The 23,077-nt window shown below is 44.0% G+C and overlaps 1 protein-coding gene across 1 annotated transcript; it reads left to right on the top strand.

The window, feature by feature from the left end:
- Window positions 1-164: 164 nt before the first annotated feature.
- On the top strand, window positions 165-22,070 carry LOC109886617 (bMERB domain-containing protein 1). Its single transcript, XM_020478279.2, has 6 exons — window positions 165-445; window positions 6,080-6,200; window positions 14,478-14,551; window positions 19,106-19,220; window positions 20,315-20,400; window positions 21,079-22,070. Exons 1-6 carry the CDS (start codon window positions 358-360, stop codon window positions 21,192-21,194), a joined length of 600 nt encoding a protein of 199 aa, XP_020333868.2. The 5' UTR covers window positions 165-357; the 3' UTR covers window positions 21,195-22,070.
- Window positions 22,071-23,077: the final 1,007 nt, after the last annotated feature.

The raw sequence follows: 23,077 nt of genomic DNA, 5'->3' as shown, positions 1-23,077 counted from the left end.
ATTGCTAGAAATTCTTCAAATAAATAATTTTATGGAAAACTAGTAGAAACGTAATAGAAAATTTCGATTTCCAGCTTTGTATTTGACAAATATGACACTGTTTCAATGCAAGCTCGGGGCCGTTTTTCTCCCTTTCTCTGGTTCGTAATGCGCGTGCGCTCTGCATCCATCTGTGTACCACACAGGAATTTGTAAGCTTAAATAAAGATGCTCAACGTCTCGGCTCGGTGGTGCCTTCGAATCGGTGAAACTGATTTATCCTGAAAGGAAAACAGAAGAGCAGAACTCAATATAGGATTTTAACACACCTTTCCACAACCCATTAAAGTCATAGTGTATCATAAATCAATTCCAGCTATGGAATTGAAGAAATCAATTTCTGATACCGAGCGCTCATTGAAGAGCTACGGCTCTGTATCGGAAACGGAATGGACAAAAGACAAAGGTGAGCGTCATTCATTGCAAAGTAACGTTTTGGCCTGTTATAGTGGTTATTGCTCTGTGCAGAATAAAGCATGTGGTTTCAGATAGGGGATGTTACGTTGCAAAACAACACCCGTTAATTGCAATTAGTCCGTGCATCTTTATTGTTTCCTGAATGTCATTCCCAGTGCCTTGAAAATGGACTGGAGACATCTCCATGAATGAGCTTTGCTTTCAATGCATTTTGGAGGTGCATTTGACCAGTTATTCATTGATAATAACTATATCATTACTATTTGAGAAGATCTTTCTCATTTACAATAGCTTACCCGCTGAATTAACAGTATATATTACAATAACACAAAGGAGAGGAGCCCCGAAATGTATACACGTATGTAATGCCCCATATCACTTTCAGCTGACTGTACATTCCAAAGTTGTCTGACTGGGTCTTCTAATATATTGAACTGCACCCCTTCCAGTCGATGGATGCAGCAGGGTAGAACAAGCTAGAAGCCTACCTGCTGGGCTGTGAGTGTGTGAGTCAACACCAGCATCACCAGCACTGATACCAGCAGGAAAGATGATATAAACAAACTATAGAGACAGGCAAGAGATTTTCATCCTCCTCGTTTTCAATCCTTTTTTTTTATCAGTAAGTTATCAATGCATTATGAAAGGTCTTTCGAAGGAAGATACATTTTAAGATAAATGTTTCAATAATGTTATTTATATGGCATGCATTGTTCATTGTTCTTAATTTTACTGGTATCTATTTGTGATATTATGGGTAGGCTAGCTAGCCTAGTGCCACGAAGCTGTCATCAGAGGAGTATGATATATGTCTAATAATACAGACATAAAGAGGGTCATGGGAGGGGGGGTAAACAGAGGTCAGAGGTGAGAGGTCAGAGGTCAGGAATAACAAGAGGTCATAACAAGAGGTCATATTGTGTGCTTTATGTAACCAGAGATCCACAGCAGAGAATCCTGTCATGAGTCAGCCTCACACACCTACGGGGTTAAGTTCAATATTCACTTGACTTATACTGGTAGTTATGTTTCACTGTATATTTTGTGTAGGGCTGTCTGTGTGACATCTGTATACTTTCAACAGAAATCAGCCCATTGGATCTTGGAATAATATATTCTTTGAGTGTCCTCTTCATTAATTCCATCGTTAGAATAGGAATGAAAAAGAGAGACGAGAGGAGAGTGGGGTGCAGAAAGTCTGAAATGAATTCTTCAGCTCATGAATATGAATAGAAGAAGACTGCATCTATTTTTAGAGATAGACTCTCTGTCCCCATTCTCCTTCCCCATCCAGTACATACCCCCCCCCCCCCCCCCCCCCCCCCACACACACACAGACACACACACACCTATTCATCATTCCCTTCCCCTGGTTCCTCCTTGTGTGTTACAACTTTCAACTTCCATCTGTGTTGGGAGACGCATAGCTGGATACTAAAACACAGTGGGGAACATTACAATTAACACAGTACTTCTGGGCCCTGTTCATTAGGAGGAAAGCAGACTGGAACAGGGAGGGGCTACCAGACTTTGTACAAAAAGAAAAGCTCATGTTTGTTTTCCATTACAAAAACTTTTTTTTATTATCCATTGCATGCCCGAATGAACATAACCCTGAAGTGGCTGCTACGCAGATGATATTCACATGACAGCTCTGCTTCTCCTCATCAAGCAGACATCTGTCCACCCTCCTCCTTCTGTCAAGGCTCTCATTATGCTGATCAGTTGATTTATAGACAGATGTGCAGGATATTGATTCGGCAGTTTGTTTTAATGCAATTAGTTTGATTACATTGGGTTAATAACTAGCTTGGCTCTGCCAGTGATGACAGTGAAGCTACATTGATAGGGAAGCCTGGTATTTCTTCTAATAGTGACTGTGGGGACTGGGGAGGACCAAATGAGGCTGTTACTGTATAGATTTAGAGCTGGATTCAATCCGTATCGCGGAAGATCTGCATTAAAATGTCAAGGTATTTTCCGATTGAGCCGACATATACAGCGTTTTACCACGAACGCGGGAACATTGCCTTTCAATTCCAGCTATACTGGTCTTCCGTGATACTTCAGCAATTTATTATTATTTTGGCTTTTGCTTTTCGATACAGTTCTATCTGTAGGCCATACTGTGTCTGTTTCCCTGTAGTAGGTTTTGCATGATTCTTACTTTGTCTTTCAATGCTGCCTTCCATGGTGCCCACACTAGCATACCACGAAGAATGCATGCCCAATACATTGCTTCATACTAATTGGTATGGTGCTGTGTGTGTTGAAACAGAGCCTCAGCCTTCCATACTTAACATTTACCATGTATCCAGGAGTTTATCTGAAGACCCCCATGAGCAGTATCTTCCTCCTCTCTAATCCTGCTGATGGCTGAATGTGGACTACTGAGTACAGGAGTGTGTGCTGACTGAGTATGTACTGCGTTAAGATAACTTCCTCGGCTCAGAGCAGTCGGCAGTTTAGATCCTTTGTGTGTTATTCATTACAGACCTGGCTCTCTGCCATCATAATGGGCCAGTCAGGATTTTGTGTGGCAGTCAGCAGCAAATTGTGTGTGTGTGTGTGTGTGTGTGTCTTTGTGTGAGGTAGAAAGAGTAGCGAGGGAGAGAAAGGTAGAAACAGAAGGGGGGAGAGGGAGAGAAAGATAGAGAGAGCAGTGAGGGGTAGAGAAAGAGAAAGAGAGAGAATCCACTTGGTATGAATCCTCCACAGTTTACCACACTGTGTTATTGACTGCAGAGACAACTATGTGGGTATCAGCATTGTTTTCATGCTGCGGTTACCACAGCAGGGAAAACATTGGGACGCTACTTTTCATTCAAGGACTCGACGTCAAGCTAAGCATTGAGTCTCATCAGCTATGAACAGTCACAGGATGCAATTTCGATTCTTGTTACATTTGTCTTAGACAAAAACAGTGACTCAAACAAATGTCAAAATCTCATCCAGCCAAAGAAAAACAATAGAGGGGACAAAATTGAGGTGACATCATTTTTTGTTAGTTATTTCCAAGATTTGGAACGCCACTAATTTCCCTTTTGTCGATTGTCTTTAAGAGTCCTGCCTCCACATTAGCACCTTGTAAAGGTCTCTGGATGGATAGCATTACCAGTAGTTGGTTGAGGAATCACAGAACAGTCAGTTCACCATTCTGGACTCGTAGCCTGTCTCTCTCCATAGAGAAAATTGTCTGGAAGGCCTGTCTCCCAGCAGTAGACACAGTATGTCCTAACCCTGAGTGAAATATTTACGTCCTGCCTAGTGGGGGATGGGAGGCTATAGTTTACAATGGATCCAAGGTGTGACATTAGAGGATAGGTGCTTGCCCCCTAGGCCTATGCCACAGGGGGTTGGTGGAACCTTAATTGGGGAGGACGGGCTCGTGGTAATGACTGGAGCGGAATCAGTGGAATGGTAACAAATACATCAAACACATGGATTCCAGATGTTTAATGCCATTCCATTTCCGTCGTACTCCGGCTGTCATTATGAGCCGTTCTCCCTACAGCAGCCTCCTGTGACCTATGCACTCTTTCTGACAATGGTAGTGTGATGATTGTTCTGTGGCTTAGTGCTATTGACTGAAATATGCGTTTATTAATCAGTTTGCTTTCTTGCTGACATAGGTTACACATTGGAGAAGCCTATGATTATTGTTAGTAGTGTGTTCAGTTGGTTGACATTGGGATTGCAATGATCATTCAGTTGCTTATGCTGGCTTCACGTGCTTGTGGAAGATGGGAAGTCGTAAGTCTGACATGATTGTGTTGAAGTGATTTTGAAGTCGGAAGAATTCTTGAAACAATAAGATTTTAGCTAGCTAACATTGCCAATAATAAAGTTAGTTAGCTTGTTTAACATTGACAATATGGTGAAACTAACTACATTCTCCATATTGATATGGTTGTAATTGTCACAAACAGATTTGTTGCCATCTTTTGGTTCAAAAGGTGAAAGGTTGTGGTGAAACGTCACAACTCGGCTAACAACATTTTCTCCAAGTTTCCCACTTGGAGGGTTATTAAAGTGAAATTTCCCACTAGGAACTAGAAGCTCACGATAACTCCAATAGCACTTGAACGCTGCATTAGTGACTAGCAATATAGGTTTATTATTCCATCAGTTTCCATTTCTATTGGCTTCAACTGTGTTGCTGTGTCCGGTCTTTGATTGTTATTAGTTGAATAGGTGGCTTTGTGAGGTCATTGGCCCCGGTTCAGGGTGAATTAGTCCAATCGGTGAAGAGTTACTCCAGGTCATTGGCCCCGGTTCAGGGTGAATTAGTCCAATCGGTGAAGAGTTACTCCAGGTCATTGGCCCCGGTTCAGGGTGAATTAGTCCAATCGGTGAAGAGTTACTCCAGGTCATTGGCCCCGGTTCAGGGTGAATTAGTCCAATCGGTGAAGAGTTACTCCAGGTCATTGATCTATGTCAGTACCAGTATGAGATTTCTCTCAGTTCTTTGACTTGAGGCCCTTCCCACTGACTACATCCCAAATGGCTTTCTATTCACTATATAATGCACTATATAGGGAATAGGGTGCCATTTGGGACACAACCGCCGCCTTCAAGACCTCAACCCGTCAGCCATTCCAAAGCCTCACTAACACTCAGAGTCAATGACTCCTTCCATTATGTATTTTTATGCTCTTGATTCAGCGAGCGTCACACCAGAGTGCCTGAGCATCTGGCATCGAATTTAAGGTCGTCCGCTACTTCATTCTTAGTCATCAGCCATTTTACTAGAACCTTCTATTCCTTTTAGGTGGGTACTGTGAGACACAAGGACACATACTGTAGCTATCATCTGGACTTGTCTAGGTTTGCCACGAAGCACTTTGACAGTGTGTGAGTGAGTCAGTTTTTTTGCTTTGAAGACAAGACTTGAAGAAGACAGCTCAAAAGCAACATCGTGCTTTTCATTTAGTCAAGAGAGAAATTCCTGGTGTCATTTACATTTCAGATCATTTACTATGCGTATCTTGTCCCTTGACTTACTCGAGCGTCACATTCATAATTAGGACGTTGGATAGAGCAGGGAGTAGTGTTGTATTACTGTAAAATAAATCTGCCAAACAAGCCTTGGGCATTGTACTGGATAAAGGGAGGGGAATAATATGCAAGGCTAGACAGTAAAGCAGGAATGCTTGGCAGGACCATGTCCATTGTGATTCCATGTACTGCTCTTTAAGTCAGGGGAAGTAGGGAATAATAGGCTAGGCTAGACAGTAAAGCAGGAATGCTTGGCAGGACCATGTCCATTGTGATTCCATGTACTGCTCTTTAAGTCAGAGGAAGGAGGGAATAATAGGCAAGGCTAGACAGTAAAGCAGGAATGCTTGGCAGGACCATGTCCATTGTGATTCCATGTACTGCTCTTTAAGTCAGAGGAAGGAGGGAATAGGTCTCCTCTTCAGACTATTTGATGGTGGGAACAATAGAATAGGCCCTTTGGTTCTGAAGTCCAGAAGTTGGTATTGTATTGGTATTTTATGAATGATCTATTGAAATATTTAAGACCAAAATATTTAGAAATCCCTCCCTCCCTTCTTCCGATGTGTTAGAATGATGTAACTCACAATAGTGTTAAAGCACAAAGTTCCCTCTCTCCCTCCAGGTCAGTCAGATGTGTCCATGGCGGAGAGCATCATGTCTCCAGATGAGATTGAAGTGGAGATGGCTCGCATCCAGCGCCTCAGGGAGGTGCTGGTAAGGAGGGAGTCCGAACTGCGCTTTATGTGAGTACTGTACAGAGACCATCAACACCACAATAAAATAATTACAGACTGAGGCTTTAATCAATCAATCAAATGTATTCATAAAGCCCTTCTTACATCAGCTAATGTCACAAAGTGCTGTACAGAAACCCAGCCTAAAACCCCAAACAGCAAGCAATGCAGGTGTAGAAGCACGGTGGCTAGGAAAAACTCCCTCGAATGGCTAGAACCTAGGAAGAAACCTAGAGAGGAACCAGGCTATGAGGCGTGGCCAGTCCTCTTTTGGCTGTGCTGGGTGGAGATTATAACAGAACATGGCCAAAATGGTCAAATGTTCATAGATGACCAGCAGGGTCAAATAATAATAATCGCAGTGGTTGTAGAGGGTGCAACAGGTCAGCACCTCAGGAGTAAATGTCAGTTGGCCGATCATTCAGAGTATCTCTACCGCTCCTGCTGTCTCTAGAGAGTTGAAAACAGCAGGTCTGGGACAGGTAGCATGTCCGGTGAACAGGTCAGGGTTCCACAGCCGCAGCAGCAGCACGGCCAGGTGGACTGGGGACAGCAAGGAGCCATCAGGCCAGGTTGTCCTGAAGCTTGGTCCTAGAGCTCAGGTCCTCCGAGAGAGAGAGAGAGAGAGAGAGAGAGAGAGAGAGAGAGAGAGAGAGAGAGAGAAAGAAAGAAAGAAAGAAAGAAAGAAAGAAAGAAAGAAAGAAAGAAAGAAAGAAAGAAAGAAAGAAAGAAAGAAAGAAAGAAAGAAAGAAAGAGAGAGAGAGAGAGAAAGAAAGAGAGGGAGAATAAGAGAGAGCATACTTAAATTCACACAGGACACCGGATAAGACAGAAGAAATATTCCAGATTTAACAGACTGACCCTAGCCCCCCCGACACATAAACCATTGCAGCATAAATACTGGAGGCTGAGACAGGAGGGGTCGGGAGACAGGAAGACCTGTTGGATTTGAATAATAGAGAAGCTCATTGGAACTCTCCTTCCAGACTCATATCAAACATCTCCAATCCTTCACTCACGCCGCCAAACTTACCCTAGTAAAACTGACTATCCTACCGATCCTCGACTTCAGCGATGTTATCTACAAAATTGCTTCCAACACTCTACTCAGCAAACTGGATGCAGTTTATCACAGTGACATCCGTTTTGTCACTAAAGCACCTTATACCACCCACCACTGCGACTTGTATGCTCTAGTCGGCTGGCCCTCGCTACATATTCGTCGCCAGACCCACTGGCTCCAGGTCATCTACAAGTCCATGCTAGGTAAAGCTCCGCCTTATCTCAGTTCACTGGTCACGATGGCACCTGCTGCGCTCCAGCAGGTGTATCTCACTGATCATCCCTAAAGCCAACACCTCATTTGGCCGCCTTTCGTTCCAGTTCTCTGCTGCCTGTGACTGGAACGAATTGCAAAAATCGCTGAAGTTGGAGACTTTTATCTCCCTCACCAATTTCAAACATCTGCTATCTGAGCAGTTAACCGATCGCTGCAGCTGTACATAGTCTGTCAGTAAATAGCCCACCCATTTTTAGCTACCTCATCCCCATACTGTTTTTATTTATTTACTTTTCTGCTCTTTTGCACACCAATATCTCTACCTGTACATGACCATCTGATCATTTATCACTCCAGTGTTATTAATCTGCAAAATTGTAATTATTCGCCTACCTCCTCATGCCTTTTGCACACAATGTATATAGACTCCCTTTTTTTTCTACTGTGTTATTGACTTGTTAATTGTTTACTCCATGTGTAACTCTGTGTTGTCTGTTCACACTGCTATGCTTTATCTTGGCCAGGTCGCAGTTGCAAATGAGAACTTGTTCTCAACTAGCCTACCTGGTTAAATAAAGGTGAAATAAAAAATTAAAAATTTAATTAAAAAAAGATACATTGAATTTCCATTTTCTTCCGAGAGTGGGTGAATGTATTATGCACAGTAAAGAGAGTACGTAGACTCTTTGGGACCCTTGAAAATAATGACACCCATACACATAAGCCTAATAGGTTTATACTGCGTATCCTGATGATAATGATATTATCCGGATGTAGACGCAGTAAAGCCGTATTTCTGACACTGTGAATAATCAGTTAACTTGATTGCCAGCCTGCTCCATGCCAGTACAGAAAGGAGGTGGCTAAAGCAGAAACAGAATGGCATCCATGCTATTACAGTGCCTTCAGAAAGTATACACATGTTGTAGTGTTCCAGCCTGAATGTAAAATGTATTACATTTGTCACTGGCCCACTCACAATACCCCCATAATGTCAAATTAAGAAAAAATGAAAAGCTGAAAATATGTTCAATCACTTTGTCATGCCAAGTCACATAATATGTGGCATGGACTCACTCTGTGTGCAATAATAGTGTTTAACATGATTTTTAAATAACTGCCTCATCACTGTACCCCAGACATACAGATAATTGTACGGTCCCTCAGTCGAGCACTTGAACAATAAAGACCAGGGAGTTTTTCCAATGCCTCGCAAAGAATGGCACCTATTGGTAGAGGGGTAAAAATGGAAAAAAGCAGACATTGAATACCCCTTTGAGCATGGTGAATGTCGCGTTCTGACCTTTATTTCTGTTGTTTTTGTCATTATTTAGTATGGTCAGGGCGTGAGTTGGGGTGGGCAGTCAATGTTTGTTTTTCTATGATTTTGGGATTTCTATGTTTTGGCCTAGTATGGTTCTCAATCAGAGGCAGGTGTCATTAGTTGTCTCTGATTGAGAATCATACTTAGGTAGCCTGGGTTTCACTGTTTGTTTGTGGGTGATTGTCTATGTTGATTGCTTGTGTCAGCACAGTTCTCATTTAGCTTCACGGTCGTTTATTGTTTTGTATAGTGTGTTTCAGTGTTTTGCTTATTAAATTTCATCATGAAAACATACCACGCCGCATTTTGGTCCTCCGATCCTTCTCGCCTCTCCTCTTCAGATGAAGAGTAGGACGACCGTGACAGTGAAACTATTAATTACACGTTGGATGGTGTATCAATACATCCAGTCACTACAAAGATACAGGCGTCCTTTCTAACTCAGTTGCCAGCGAGGAAGGAAACCGCTCAGGGATTTCACCATGAGGCCAATGGTGATTTTAAAACAGTTACAGAGTAGAATGATGTGAAAGGAGAAAATTGAGGATGGATCAACAACATTGTAGTTATTCCACAATACTAACAAATTACAGAGTGAAAAGAATGAAGCCTGTACAGAATAAAACTTTTCCAAAATATGCATCCTGTTTGAAACAAGGTACTGCAAAAAATGTGGCAAAACAATGAACTTTTCTCCTGAATACAGTGTTATGTTTGGGGCAAATCCAATACAACACATGACGGAGTAACACTCTCCATATTTTCAAGCATAGTGGTGGCTGCAACATGGGTATGCTTGTAATCGTTAAGGACTGGGGAGTTTTTCAGGACAAAAAATAAACTAAATGGAGCTAAGCACAGGCAACATCTTAGTGGAAAACCTGGTTAACTCTGTTTTCCACCAGACACTGTGAGATGAACTGACCCTTCAGCAGGACAATAACCTAAAACACAGGGCCACGTTGACATTACAGAGTATTTTAGGTAGGGTTATGGAGGGAGAGCAGTTCTTTGCCATGAATACACTGGAAAGTCAGCAGAAGGGTTTTGAATTCAATCCGGAATGAGACAGCTAGTGCATAGATGCCAGGATGGGGGTGATGTGATGGTGTTTCCTCACATCAGGATCCTGGCAGTGCTGTTCTGGACGTATTGGAGCTTCTGAGGACTCCTGACAGGGATCCCGATGAAGAGAGTAATCTCCAGAGGAGATAAAGGCATGGATCAGATTCCCTGCGTCAGACTGAGTGAGGGTGGGCGGGACGGAGTTTGGCAATGGACTTGAGGTGATAGAATAACACTTTACACAGTCGTCTGATGTGGCTGTCAACGGTCAGGGAGGAATCAAGATCTACACAGTCGTCTGATGTGGCTGTCAAAGGTCAGGGAGGAATCAGGATTTACACAGTTGTCTGATGTGGCTGTCAAAGGTCAGGGAGGAATCAGGATTTACACAGTCGTCTGATATGGCTGTCAAAGGTCAGGGAGGAATCAAGCTGTACAGGCAGATTGGAACCTGAGGGGGAGAGAGAAGTGTTCTGTCCTGCAATGATGAGGTGTGTTAACGGTGAGTGCTGGTCCTGGTGGGGGGTGCCAAGAAGTAGGGCCTCAGTTTTGCTGCTGTTCAGTTGAAGGAAGTTTTGCTTCATTCGTGCCCTTATCTGCTCACGGCAGGTGTTCAGACAGGCACTTGCATCAGAGGGACATGGGGCCATTTTTAGATACAGCTGGGTGTCATCAGCATAGCACTGCAATGTGATTCCATGCCGGCTGATGACACGACCGAGGGGACCATGTGCAGGACAAACAGGATGGGTCCTGGGAGGAGGGAGGGAGGGAGGAGTGGAACCAGCTCAGAGCTGATCCAGACAATCCGACGGTGTCTCGGGAGGCATTCCAGGAGGATGGGGTGGTTGACAGTGTCAAACACTGCTCTCAAGTCCAGGACGATCAGGAGACAGGGGGAGCCTGCAGCCGCCATCAGCAGGTCGTTGGTGACCTTATTGGTATTGTCACGGGGTCAGGTGACCAGATCAGAAGTTCATGCTTGATTTTCAGGGGATCTTGGACCACCATATTGTGTGAAATGTTTTGGTGTGATGGCAAATACAATCAATAGAAACTGGAAAGAGATTGGTGGGAAGTGTGGCTTCATTAGCTTGGATGGCTTCATCAGTGAACAGTGATGCCAATACCTCCAGCTATGTGTGACTCAGACACACACACACACACACACACATTCTGTAGCAGATGGAGTGGCAGAGTGCAAAGCCTGCTGGAAGCACCGTTGGGGTCTAGTGAGTGGGTAAACACAAGGCAGATAGGGGATAGTGAGGAGGAGAGAAAAAGATGTTGAGGTTGAGAGACAGGAACAAGTGAGTGGGCGAGAAATAACGGGGTCGAAAGAGCAGAGGGAGAAGAGGCTGAAGAATGGGAACAAGGGAGAAAGAGGGAACTACAGGAGGTGGAGAGAGATGAAGGGAGGATAGTAGGGAGGATAGTAGGGAGAGGGATGGAGGAGGAGGAGGAGAAGGAGAAGGAGGAGGAGGAGGAGAAGAGAGTGGAGGAGGGAGAGGGGGAGGTGAGTGATGAAGGGAGGGATGGAGGGAGAAACTGAGGAGGAACAGGGAGAGAGAGATGGAGGGAGGAGGAAGGAGAGGTGTTGGGAGCTGGTGGATGAGTCATCAGTCTGTGATTTACAACAGAGAGACTTAAATCCCTGGTAGCTGTCACAGCGCTGCAGAGAGAAAGGTAGGGATGGATGGAGGGAGGGAAAGGAGGGGAGGAGAGAAAGAGAGAGATGAATGGGAGGGGGAGGAGAGGAAGAGGGCAGAGAAGAGAAGGAAAAGTTTACATAGTCAACGGCTCTCTATCCACCAGATGTGTACCAAACTCACTAACAGTGGCAGTAATAAAGCCTCTCTTGAAAAAGCCAAACCTTGACCCAGAAAATATTTTAAAAACTATCGGCCTATATCGAATCTTCCATTCCTCTCAACATTTTTAGAAAAGGCTGTTGCGCAGCAACTCACTGCCTTCCTGGAGACAAACAATGTATACGAAATGCTTCAGTCTGGTTTTAGAACCCATCATAGCACTGAGACTGCACTTGTGAAGGTGGTAAATGACCTTTTAATGGCATCAGACCGAGGCTCTGCATCTGTCCTCGTGCTCCTAGACCTTAGTGCTGCTTTTGATACCATTGATCACCACATTCTTTTGGAGTGATTGGAAACCCAAATTGGTCTACACGGACAAGTTCTGGCCTGATATCTGTCGGAAAGATATCAGTTTGTCTCTGTGAATGGGTTTGTCCTCTGACAAATCAACTGTAAATTTCGGTGTTCCTCAAGGTTCTGTTTTAGGACCACTATTGTTTTCACTTTATATTTTACCTCTTGTGGATGTCATTCGAAAACAATGTTAACTTTCACTGCTATGCGGATGACACACAGCTGTACATTTCAATGAAACATGGTGAAGCCCCAAAATTGCCCTCGCTAGAAGCCTGTGTTTCAGACATAAGGAAGTGGATGGCTGCAAACTTTCTACTTTTAAACTTGGACAAAACCTAGATGCTTGTTCTAGGTGCCAAGAAACAAAGAGATCTTCTGTTGAATCTGACAATTAATCTTAATGGTTGTACAGTCGTCTCAAATAAAACTGTGAAGGACCTCGGCGTTACTCTGGACCCTGATCTCTCTTTTGATGAACATATCAAGACTGTTTCAAGGACATCTTTTTTTCCATCTACGTAACATTGCAAAAATCTGAAACTTTCTGTCCAAAAATGATGCAGAAAAAGTAACCCATGCTTTTGTTACTTCTAGGTTAGACTACTGCAATGTTCTACTTTCCGGCTACCCGGATAAAGCACTAAATAACCTTCAGTTAGTGCTAAATACGGCTGCTAGAATCCTGAATAGAACCAAAGAATTTTATCATATTCCTCCAGTGCTAGCCTCCCTACACTGGCTTCCTGTCAAGGCATGGGCTGATTTCAAGGTTTTACTGCTAACCTACAAAGCATTACATGGGCTTTCTCCTACATATCTCTCTGATTTGGTCCTGCCGTACATACCTACACGTACGCTACGGTAACAAGATGCAGGCCTCCTAATTGTCCCTATAATTTCTAAGCAAACAGCTGGAGGCAGGGCTTTCTCCTATAGAGCTCCATTGTTTATGGAATGGTCTGCCTACCCATGTGAGAGACGCAAACTCGGTCTCAACCTTTAAGTCTTTACTGAAGACTCATCTCTTCAGTCGGTCATATGATTGAGTGTAGTCTGGCCCAGGAGTGGGAAGGTGAACGGAAAGGCTCTGGAGCAACGAACCGCCCTTGCTGTCTCTGCCTGGCCGGTTCCCCTCTTTCCACTGGGATTCTCTGCCTCTAACCCTATTACAGGTGCTGAGTCACTGGCTTACTGGTGCTCTTTCATGCCGTCCCTAGGAGGGGTGCGTCACTTGAGTGGGTTGAGACACTGATGTGATCTTCCTGTCTGGGTTGGTGCCACCCCCCCTTTGGTTGTGCCGTGGCGGAGATCTTTGTGGGCTATACTCACAGGGTTATATCCTTCCTGTCTGGCCCTGTCCGGGTGTCTCGGCCTCCAGTATTTATGCTGCAGTAGTTTGTGTCGGAGGGCTAGGGTCAGTTTGTTATATCTGGAGTACTTCTCCTGTCTTATCCGGTGTCCTGTGTGAATTTAAGTATGCTCTCTCTAATTATCTCTCTCTTTCTCTCTTTCTTTCTTTCTCTCTTTCTTTCTTTCTCTTGGACGACCTGAGCCCTAGGACCATGCCTCGGGACTACCTGGCATGATGACTCCTTGCTGTCCCCAGTCCACCTGTCCGTGCTGCTGCTCCAGTTTCAACTGTTCTGCCTGCGGCTATGGAATCCTGACCTGTTCACCGGACATGCTACCTGTCCCAGACCTGCTGTTTTCAACTCTCTAGAGACAGCAGGAGTGGTAGAGATACTCTTAATGATCGGCTATGAAAAGCCAACTGACATTTACTCCTGAGGTGCTGACTTGCTGCACCCTTGACAACTACTGTGATTATTATTATTTGACCATGCTGGTCATTTATGAACATTTGAACATCTTGGCCATGTTCTGTTATAATCTCCACGCGGCACAGCCAGAAGAGGACTGTCCACCCCTCATAGCCTGGTTCCTCTCTAGGTTTCTTCCTAGGTTTTGGCCTTTCTAGGGAGTTTTTCCTAGCCACCGTGCTTCTACACCTGCATTGCTTGCTGTTTGGGGTTTTAGGCTGAGTTTCTGTACAGCACTTTGAGATATCAGTTGATGTACGAAGGGCTATATAAATACATTTGATTTGAAAGAGAGAAAGAGTGAAAGATGGAGGAAGGGAGTGATGGAGGGGAGGAGAGGGAAGGATGGAGGGATGGATGGGAAGAACAAGGGATGGAGGGAGGAAGGGGAGGAGAAGAGAGGGGGATGACATGACAGAGAGGTACCAGTAGGGTCCTCAGGGTGGGTCTTCAGGACCAGAGGATCTGGTAGAGGAGTGAGTCATTCAACACTTTTCATCTGCCCACACTCTTCCCTAAGGGGAGTGTAACATGGAAGAACTTGGAAGAACCAAAATGGAACAGGGCCAGAGAGTCACACTGTGCTTTACCCTTCCTAACTGGAATGAATGTTGTTGTCTTTTCAAGGGCGGACGACATCCAGCTCTGCAAAGACATCATGAGTCTGAAACAGGAGCTGAGGAAGGTGGTAACTGTACCAGGTAACTAACAGCAACAAATAGAGACAATCACAATCACAACAGTCAACCATATATCTGAGGTAAATATTTAAGCAACAAGGCACGAGGGGGTATGGTATAAGGCCAATATACCACGGCTAAGGGCTGTTCTTAGGTGCGACTCAACATGGATTGCCTGGATACAGCCCTTAGCAGTTGTATATTGGCCATATACCACAAACACCCGAGGTGCCTTATTTCTATTATAATAAGGATTGGACCCTTTTTTAGATTTTCGCCTAAAATGATATACCCAAATCTAACTGCCTGTAGCTGAGGACCTGAAGCAAGGATATTTATATTCTTGATACCATTTGAAGGAAATACTTTGACGTTTGTGTAAATGTGAAATTAATGTAGGAAAATATAACACGTTAGATCTTGCATCTTTGAAATGCAAGAGAAAGGCCAAAATGTAATATTCCAGGTTAGGCGACTTTTGAATTTGGCCACTAGATGGCAGTAGTGTGAATGTGCAAAGTTTTAGACTGATTCAATGAACCATTGCATTGCTGTTCAAATTGTTGTATCAAGACTGCCCAACTGTGCCTAATTGGTTTATTCATATATTCATAACTGTGCACTCTCCTCAAACAATAGAATGTTATTCTTTCACTGTAATAGCTACTGTAAATTGGAGAGTGCAGTTAGATTAACAAGAATTTAAGCTTTCTGGCCATATCCGATATGTCTATGTCCTGGAAAATGTTCTTGTTACTTACAACCTCATGCTAATCACATTAGCTCACAACCGTCCCTGCCGGGGGGGACACTGAGGTTAACAGGATTTTAAGCTTTCTGCCCATATCAGATACGTCCTGGGAAATATTTTTGTTATTTACAACATCATGCTAATCACATTAACTCAACCTCCCTGTGGGTGGGGACACCAATCTCGTAGAGGTTAAACTGGTTACCAATGTCATTAGAGCAGTAAAAATACATGTTTTGTCATAACTGTGGTATACGGTCTGATATACCACGACTGTCAGCCAATCAGCATTCAGGGCTCAAACCACCCAGTTTATCAATAACCATATATCCAGGTAACTAACGGCAACACAGACTTCACAACACCTCCACTGGCTGCCCTCGCCTGTCCTATTGCCTTTCCTATCCTACCTGGCAACAGAGAGAAAAATGTACCATATAGTATTAACCATATATAACTACAGCCAAGAAATCCACTTCACCGCCCTCCCCTGTCCTATTCTACCCGGCAACATAACAGGGAGAAAAATGTGCCATACTGTCTATCCCTCTAGGAAATAGAACAAGCATATCAGGATGTATCCTCAATGTACCCTTAGCTTAGACAAATTGCTTATGCATGTTGTAGAGCATGTGTCAAACTCATTCCATGGAGGGTCGAGTGTTTTTGCTCCCCCCTTGTACTTAATTGATTAATTAACGTCACTGATTAGTTAGGAACTCCCCTCACCTGGTTGTCTAGGTCTGAATTGAAAGGAAAAACACCCCTGCTATAGTGAGTATAAACCCAAAAATAGGGTAGAGGAGAAAAACTGCTACTGTATGCAGCTACCTGCTGCTACATGGTGAGGTGATTTGTGGGTAGGTTCACTGTGGTAAAATAGCCGCACAATTGATTGTAACTCTCAGGGACATGGGATAGTTATGAGGCGGGGAGGTTCTTCCCCTCAGGTAGTTTAGAGTAGGCACAGTCATATTGGCCACACAGGCGCACAAACACACACACCCATAGCTAACCGTAATGGCTATATGAGCCATTCCCTGAGACTGTGGCCTAAGATTATATCAACGAATACTACTTTATTTATACTTTCCTCCACAAATGATGTTAGGTCTATTTGTGTCCACGGCTGACAGCAGAGGGAGTCAAATAGCCACTACAACCTCACAACTCTACAACGTCACAGTCTAGAGTTAGCTGTCTAGCCTGGTCCCAGACAGCACAAACAGATCTGGTACCAGGCTAGTCTCTCCTTTTATTTGTGAACTTGACAGAGTGACTGGATCTGTATTAGTGATCATCTGGAATCGCAACAAACAAGAACAATGGAATGAATTGTTCATTAGAGTATATATAAAGCCTACATACAGTACAGATGCATACTGCTAGAAGCTAAATCCAGTACGTTATGCATGACATTCATTGAGATTTAAAACACCATTCACACATTCCAAATCAAATTTATTTCCTCACACCATTGAGTCATAATATACCATACCCTATGTATCAATATGTATGTGACCCAACAAGCTCTGTTATTACCTCAGTACAGAGAAAGGCCCTAGCCCCGCTGCTTTTCCTTTTCCATTTGACATTCCGGTTTCTGCATTCATCTTTACGTTCCGGGAACACTGTGACTCCAGGGAATGGCTGTACGGATCCAGTTCTATCCCGGTGGGAGAGAAAGAGCTGAGACTGCACTCCTCTCCTGCCTGGTGCCTCAGCTTTCCCACCTACTATTACTACTGTCAACAACACTGCACATTGTTCTCCAACTATTGCAGTGTGTGTGTGTGTGTGTGTGTGTGTGTGTGTGTGTGTGTGTGTGTGTGTGTGTGTGTGTGTGTGTGTGTGTGTGAGTGTGTGAGTGTGTGAGTGTGTGTGTGTGTGTGTGTGTGTGTGTGTGTGTGTGTGTGCGTGTGTGCGTGTGTGCGTGTGTGCGTGTATGTGTGCGCGTGTGCGTGTGCGTGCGCGCGCGCGTGCGTGCGTGTGCGTGAGTGTCTCAGTCTATCACTGGGTCCCACAAGGGTGCGTGCTCAGCCCTCTCCTGTACTTCCTGTTCACCCATGACTGCGTGGCCATGCACGCCTCCAACTCAATCATCAAGTTTGCAGACAACACAACAGTAGTGGGCTTGATTAACAACGATGACGAGACAGCCTAAAGGGAGGAGGTGAGAGCACTCGGAATGTGGTGTCAAGAAAACAACCTCTCACTCAATGTCAACAAAACAAAGGAGATGATCATGGACTTCAGGAAACAGCAGAGGGAGCACCCCCCTATCCACATCAACAGGACAGTAGTGGAGAAGGTGGAAAGTCACATCACGAACAAACTGAAATGGTCCACCCTCACAGACAGTGTGGTGAAGAAGGTGCAACAGCGCCTCTTCAACCTCAAGAGGCTGAAGAAATGTGGTTTGTCACCTAAAACCCTCACAAACTTTTACAGATGCACAATTGAGAGCATCCTGCCGGGCTGTATCACTACCTGGTACGGAAACTGCACAGCCCTCAATCGCAAAGGTCTCCAGAGGGTAGTGAGGTCTACACAACGCATCACCGGGAGTAAACTACCTACCTTCCAGGACACCTACAGCACCTGATGTCACAGGAAGTCCAAAAAGATCATCAAGGACAACAACCACCCGAGCCACTGCCTGTTCTCCCCGCTACCATCCAGAAGGCGAGGTCAGTACAGGTGCATCAAAACTGGGACCGAGAGACTGAAAAACAGCTTCTATCTCAAGGCCATCAGACTGTTAAACAGCCATCACTAACACAGAGAGGCTGCTGCCTAGATACAGTCTCAAATAATTAGCCACTTTAATAAATGTCACTTTAACAAGGTTTACATATCTTGCATTACTCATCTCACATGATCTTTTGCATCTCTATTTATATGTACATATTCTTATTCCATCCCTTTACATTTGTGTGTATAAGGTAGTTGTTGTGAAATTGTTAGATTACTCGTTAGATATTACTGCACTGCCGGAACAAGAAGGAAAAGCATCTCGCTACTCTCGCATTAACATCTGCTAACCATGTGTATGTGACCAATACTTTTGATTTGATTTCAGTGTGAAGGTCAGGGGAATAAAGTCAAAATCCTTTCCAGAGAATTGGGTACAGAGTTTATGAATATACGACTGCTTATGCAAATGAACCCATTGGGCTCTGGTCAAAGGTAATGTCCTGTGTAGGGCATAGAGTAACATTTGAGATTAATTCCATTAATATACGACTGCTTATGCAAATTCCCCCATTCAGACAGGACATTGCATCATTGAACAGCATTTGCATGTTTTGTCTCTCTCGATTAGTTCTCATGAATTAAACACGAGGAGGACTATTTAAGAATCGAAATATCTAGGACTCTATTCAATCCGCATCGCAGAAGTTCAGCTTTACAGCATGATTGAAATTTAAAGGCAATGTCCCGCTTTGGCAGAGACAGCATTTACGGTATCACTGCATATGTCGGCTCAACTGGAAATGACCTTTACATTTCCATCACTTGAGCTTTACAGATGGAAAAGGGTCCCTACGGTTTGGTAGCATGCGCTGCCTTCCCAGGAAGTTTCCTCTTCCCCTGTAGCTCAGTATCTAACAAATGTTGTATCAGTTGAGAAATGTATTTAATATAAGATTTAAAAATTTGACTTTTTAGTTTGATGTAACACATCAATCACCTTTCAAATCTAACCCCCTCTCTCCTCCCTCCCTCTATCCCCTTCCCTCTCTCCCTCCCTCCCTCTATCCCCTTCCCTCTCTCCTCCCTCCCTCTATCCCCTTCCCTCTCTCCCTCTCTTCTTCCTCCAGAGAAAGAGAAGACCAAGAAACAGAGACAGTGGGAGGAGGAGTTGATCCTGAAAATCCATAAACTGGTGCAGAAGAGGGATTTCCTAGTGGACGATGCAGAGGTGGAGAGATTAAGGTAGAACTGTGGTCCGAGGGAGCTGGAGGGAGAGAGGGAGGGAGATGGAGATGGAGAGAGGGAAGGAGATGGAGAGAGGGAGGTGGAGAGATTAAGGTAGAACTGTGGTCCGAGGGAGGTGGAGGGAGGGAGCTGGAGAGAGGAAGGGAGATGGAGAGAGGGAGGTGGAGGGACTGCCAGACAGTCTGAGGGAGGTAGAGAGATTACGGTCTAACTGCCAAACAGTCTGTGGGAGGTAGAGAGATTATGGTCTAACTGCCAGACATTCTGAGGGACGTGGAGAGATTATGATCCAACTGCCAGACAGTCTGTGGGAGGTGGAGAGATTATGATCTAACTGCCAGACAGTATGAGGGATGTGGCACTTACTCCCCATCCTCTGCCTGCTATCTTGGTCCCCCTTGGTCTTCTTATCATCTTCACTTCCTCTTCTTCCTAGGCTGCTATCTTGGTCCCCCTTGGTCTCTCACTTACTCCGCATCCTCTGCCTGCTATCTTGGTCCCCCTTGGTCTCTCACTTACTCCCCATCCTCTGCCTGCTATCTTGGTCCCCCTTGGTCTCTGACTTACTCCCCATCCTCTGCGTGCTATCTTGGTCCCTCACTTACTCCCCATCCTCTGCCTGCTATCTTGGTCCCCCTTGGTCTCTCACTTACTCCCCATCCTCTGCCTGCTATCTTGGTCCCCCTTGGTCTCTCACTTACTCCCCATCCTCTGCCTGCTATCTTGGTCCTCCTTTCTTTGACATGGAGATTACTTACAGACAGCAGAGCTGATATGAGATCACAGTGTCATTCAGTGAATGTATGGAGTGTTGAGGATATTGAGAAGTAAACTGCAACGGACAGATTGCGAGACATTCTTGGAAACAAAGCTATGTGTATGGAGATTTTATGTGCTGTAAATAGTCACTAACTTTATGGAATAGGAGTATGGACACAAGGTATGTTAGTCCGGAAAGTGACAACTGTTTAGGGGCAAATGCTTTGGTACGTACGTATGGGGGTTTTCTACAGACTATGTGACGTTTGCCATTGAGTAAGGGGTGACTGTCTGTCTGTAACCACTGACTCTAACCCATATCCTCTCTACAGGGAGCAGGAGGAGGACAAGGAGATGGCTGAGTTCCTGAGACAGAAGCTGATGCCTCTGGAGAAGCTGGCCAGAGAAGCTGCCCAAAGTGAGTAGTATCCTTCATACAAAACGCACACTAGTACACAATCAATAGTTTGTTTATGAGTCATAGACATGGTACACGTGTAGGACACAGTGCAATGAAATCCTTACAGGTTTCCCCTCTTGACAACGCAACACCAACATGGTCATGGTCACAGTGGCCTTGATGAAAACACTCAAGTACGTGTTAAAAGCACACATACAGTAAAGATGTGGATATGGTGTAATACCAAGCAGATGAGTTCTGTCATCTCCAGAGTCACAGACCATGAATGGCCCTGACTGTCATACAGTTTCACACCGGGCACACTGGCTTTGTCACATTAGGTCAAGACCGAGATAAAATCGAGAGGCAACAAGGGACAACTGACAAGCCACGTAATGGAATTAGTGTGGTAACAGCCGATTCAAATCATATCAGAATATCGATTCTAGAACAGAGTCTTAGTTGTTATGACGTTGATTTCATCTAATCATGGCTAGGACTTCATTCAAACAGAGTCGAAGATGGGAATCGTAGAGAAATGGCTGGGCCTTTTTCATTTCCATCTAAAACCACAGGGAACGTGTCCAAATGTGCACCCCTATACGAGTCTCTGGTAGGAGTGCAAAAAGTAGTGCCCTATGTTGGGAATAGGGTGCCCTATGACATCTCAGATTTGCTCATACTCTCTTACCCTAGATCCCCAGAAGCCCAAGAGACAAGTCCCTGATCCTCCGCCCAGCAAGCCATCCGTCACCAAGTCCATCACCATCATCAAGGACTGCTGCGGAGCCACCCAGTGTTGTATCATGTAACCGTGGTTACCGAGGAGTTGAGGACAGTACACCCTACCATTAACAACAACACAGTCACACTGTACATCTGTCATCTGACCTGGTCTCTTGGTGTCATATCACCTATCGTTACATAATTTCCTGTGATCCAGAGAACCCTGGTGCAAAATGGACGCCCTTATACGTGATAGATGGACAGGCCTGGCCACATGTAAATGATGGAATAACAGAAATGTAAATAAAATATGTGGCACTATATAATGTTAAAAGGCAATTGGAAATTGAATATATGGGACCTGTACAGTATTGTAAGCAATACACCAATTTATATTGATTTAGGGACTCATTACATCCCTCTTGAAACATTCTTCAGAGATCAATAATGACATATATTCCTCAGATTTATAAGCACAACGTCCCATACCCAACCACATCATACCAAGGTTCTCTGTCCACCAGGAAATTTCATCATGACTGAATTGGTATTGACTTTGTCATTTTGAATAACGGGTATTTACTGGATGCTTCCATTCCAACCCTTTAACGGAACAACTAGAACTCCTCTCAGACTTAGGACTGTATGCTTACCAGGGTGGGGTCAATTCCATTTCAATCCAGTCAATTACTTACCGAATAACCAGATTTGAAAATGAATTGATCCAATCCTGATGCTTGCTCTGGAAATGTAGATTATGAAACACTTCACTCACTGCAGTACATTTTCTATCCCTTTATTGTAAAGGTATACTTCCTATATAAACAGTATTGCTGAACACAGTTGCTATGATACCATTTACATTGGCAACCTGCAACAATCGCATGATTGAGTTATTTTGTTTTTCTATGATGTACATTAATGTATCAATAACCAGCCAGTATACACACGCATTTATGTTGCTTTGCCTTGCAACTGGTCATTCTTATCTTCACCAAAACATACTGGTAGTTATTACCATGGTATCACTACAATATTATTCATGATTACACTGATTAAGTATAGCAAAGGAAAACAATTAGCGTCATACTTCGAGTCTTGCAATTTCTACCGCAAAACAAGATGAGGTGAATGCAATTATTTATTTGTACATGCCTTTGTTAAGATTCTGGAAAAGAAAGTGTTTGTTGGAATCTAATGTTTGTAGAAGATTAGGGAGTCCTGTTCAACAAAGTGACCCTCTACTTCAGAATATTTCCCTCTAACCCCACGCCTCCCTTTGGTTAGATCTCGGAAGTAGTTTCCTTGACTCGTCAAGTCCTTCTCCTTGCTTCCATCGGAGGTAGTTTCCTTGACTCGTCAAGTCCTTCTCCTTGCTTCCATCGGAGGTAGTTTCCTTGACTCGTCAAGTCCTTCTCCTTGCTTCCATCGGAGGTAGTTTCCTTGACTCGTCAAGTCCTTCTCCTTGCTTCCATCGGAGGTAGTTTCCTTGACTCGTCAAGTCCTTCTCCTTGCTTCCATCGGAGGTTTTGAGAAGCAAAGAATTGAGGAAAACACTGAGACCCATCCCTGAACTTTGTTCTGTAGTTTATTAGTGATGCTTTAATGTCCAAATTGAACAATATGCATAAATGAGCTGAAATGACCTGTACATATACAGTACCGGTCAAAAGTGTTTTACTATTTTTACTATTTGTACTATTTTCTACATTGTATAATAATAGTGAAGATATCAAACCTATGAAATAACACATATGGAATCATGTAACCAAAACAAGTGTTAAATCAAAATATATTTTATATTTGAGATTCTTCTAGGTAGCCACCCTTTGTCTTGATGACAGCTTTGCACACTCTAGGCATTCTCCCAACCAGCTTCATGAGGTAGTCACCTGGAATGCATTTCAATTAACAGGTGTGCCCTGTTAAAAGTACATTTGTGGAATTTCTTTCCTTCTTAATGCATTTG

Source organism: Oncorhynchus kisutch, linkage group LG20 (assembly GCF_002021735.2).
Source record: "Oncorhynchus kisutch isolate 150728-3 linkage group LG20, Okis_V2, whole genome shotgun sequence".
Taxonomy (NCBI): Eukaryota; Metazoa; Chordata; class Actinopteri; order Salmoniformes; family Salmonidae; genus Oncorhynchus; species Oncorhynchus kisutch.
Note: the sequence above shows the minus strand (reverse complement) of the source record. Positions and strands in the feature narration are given on the sequence as shown.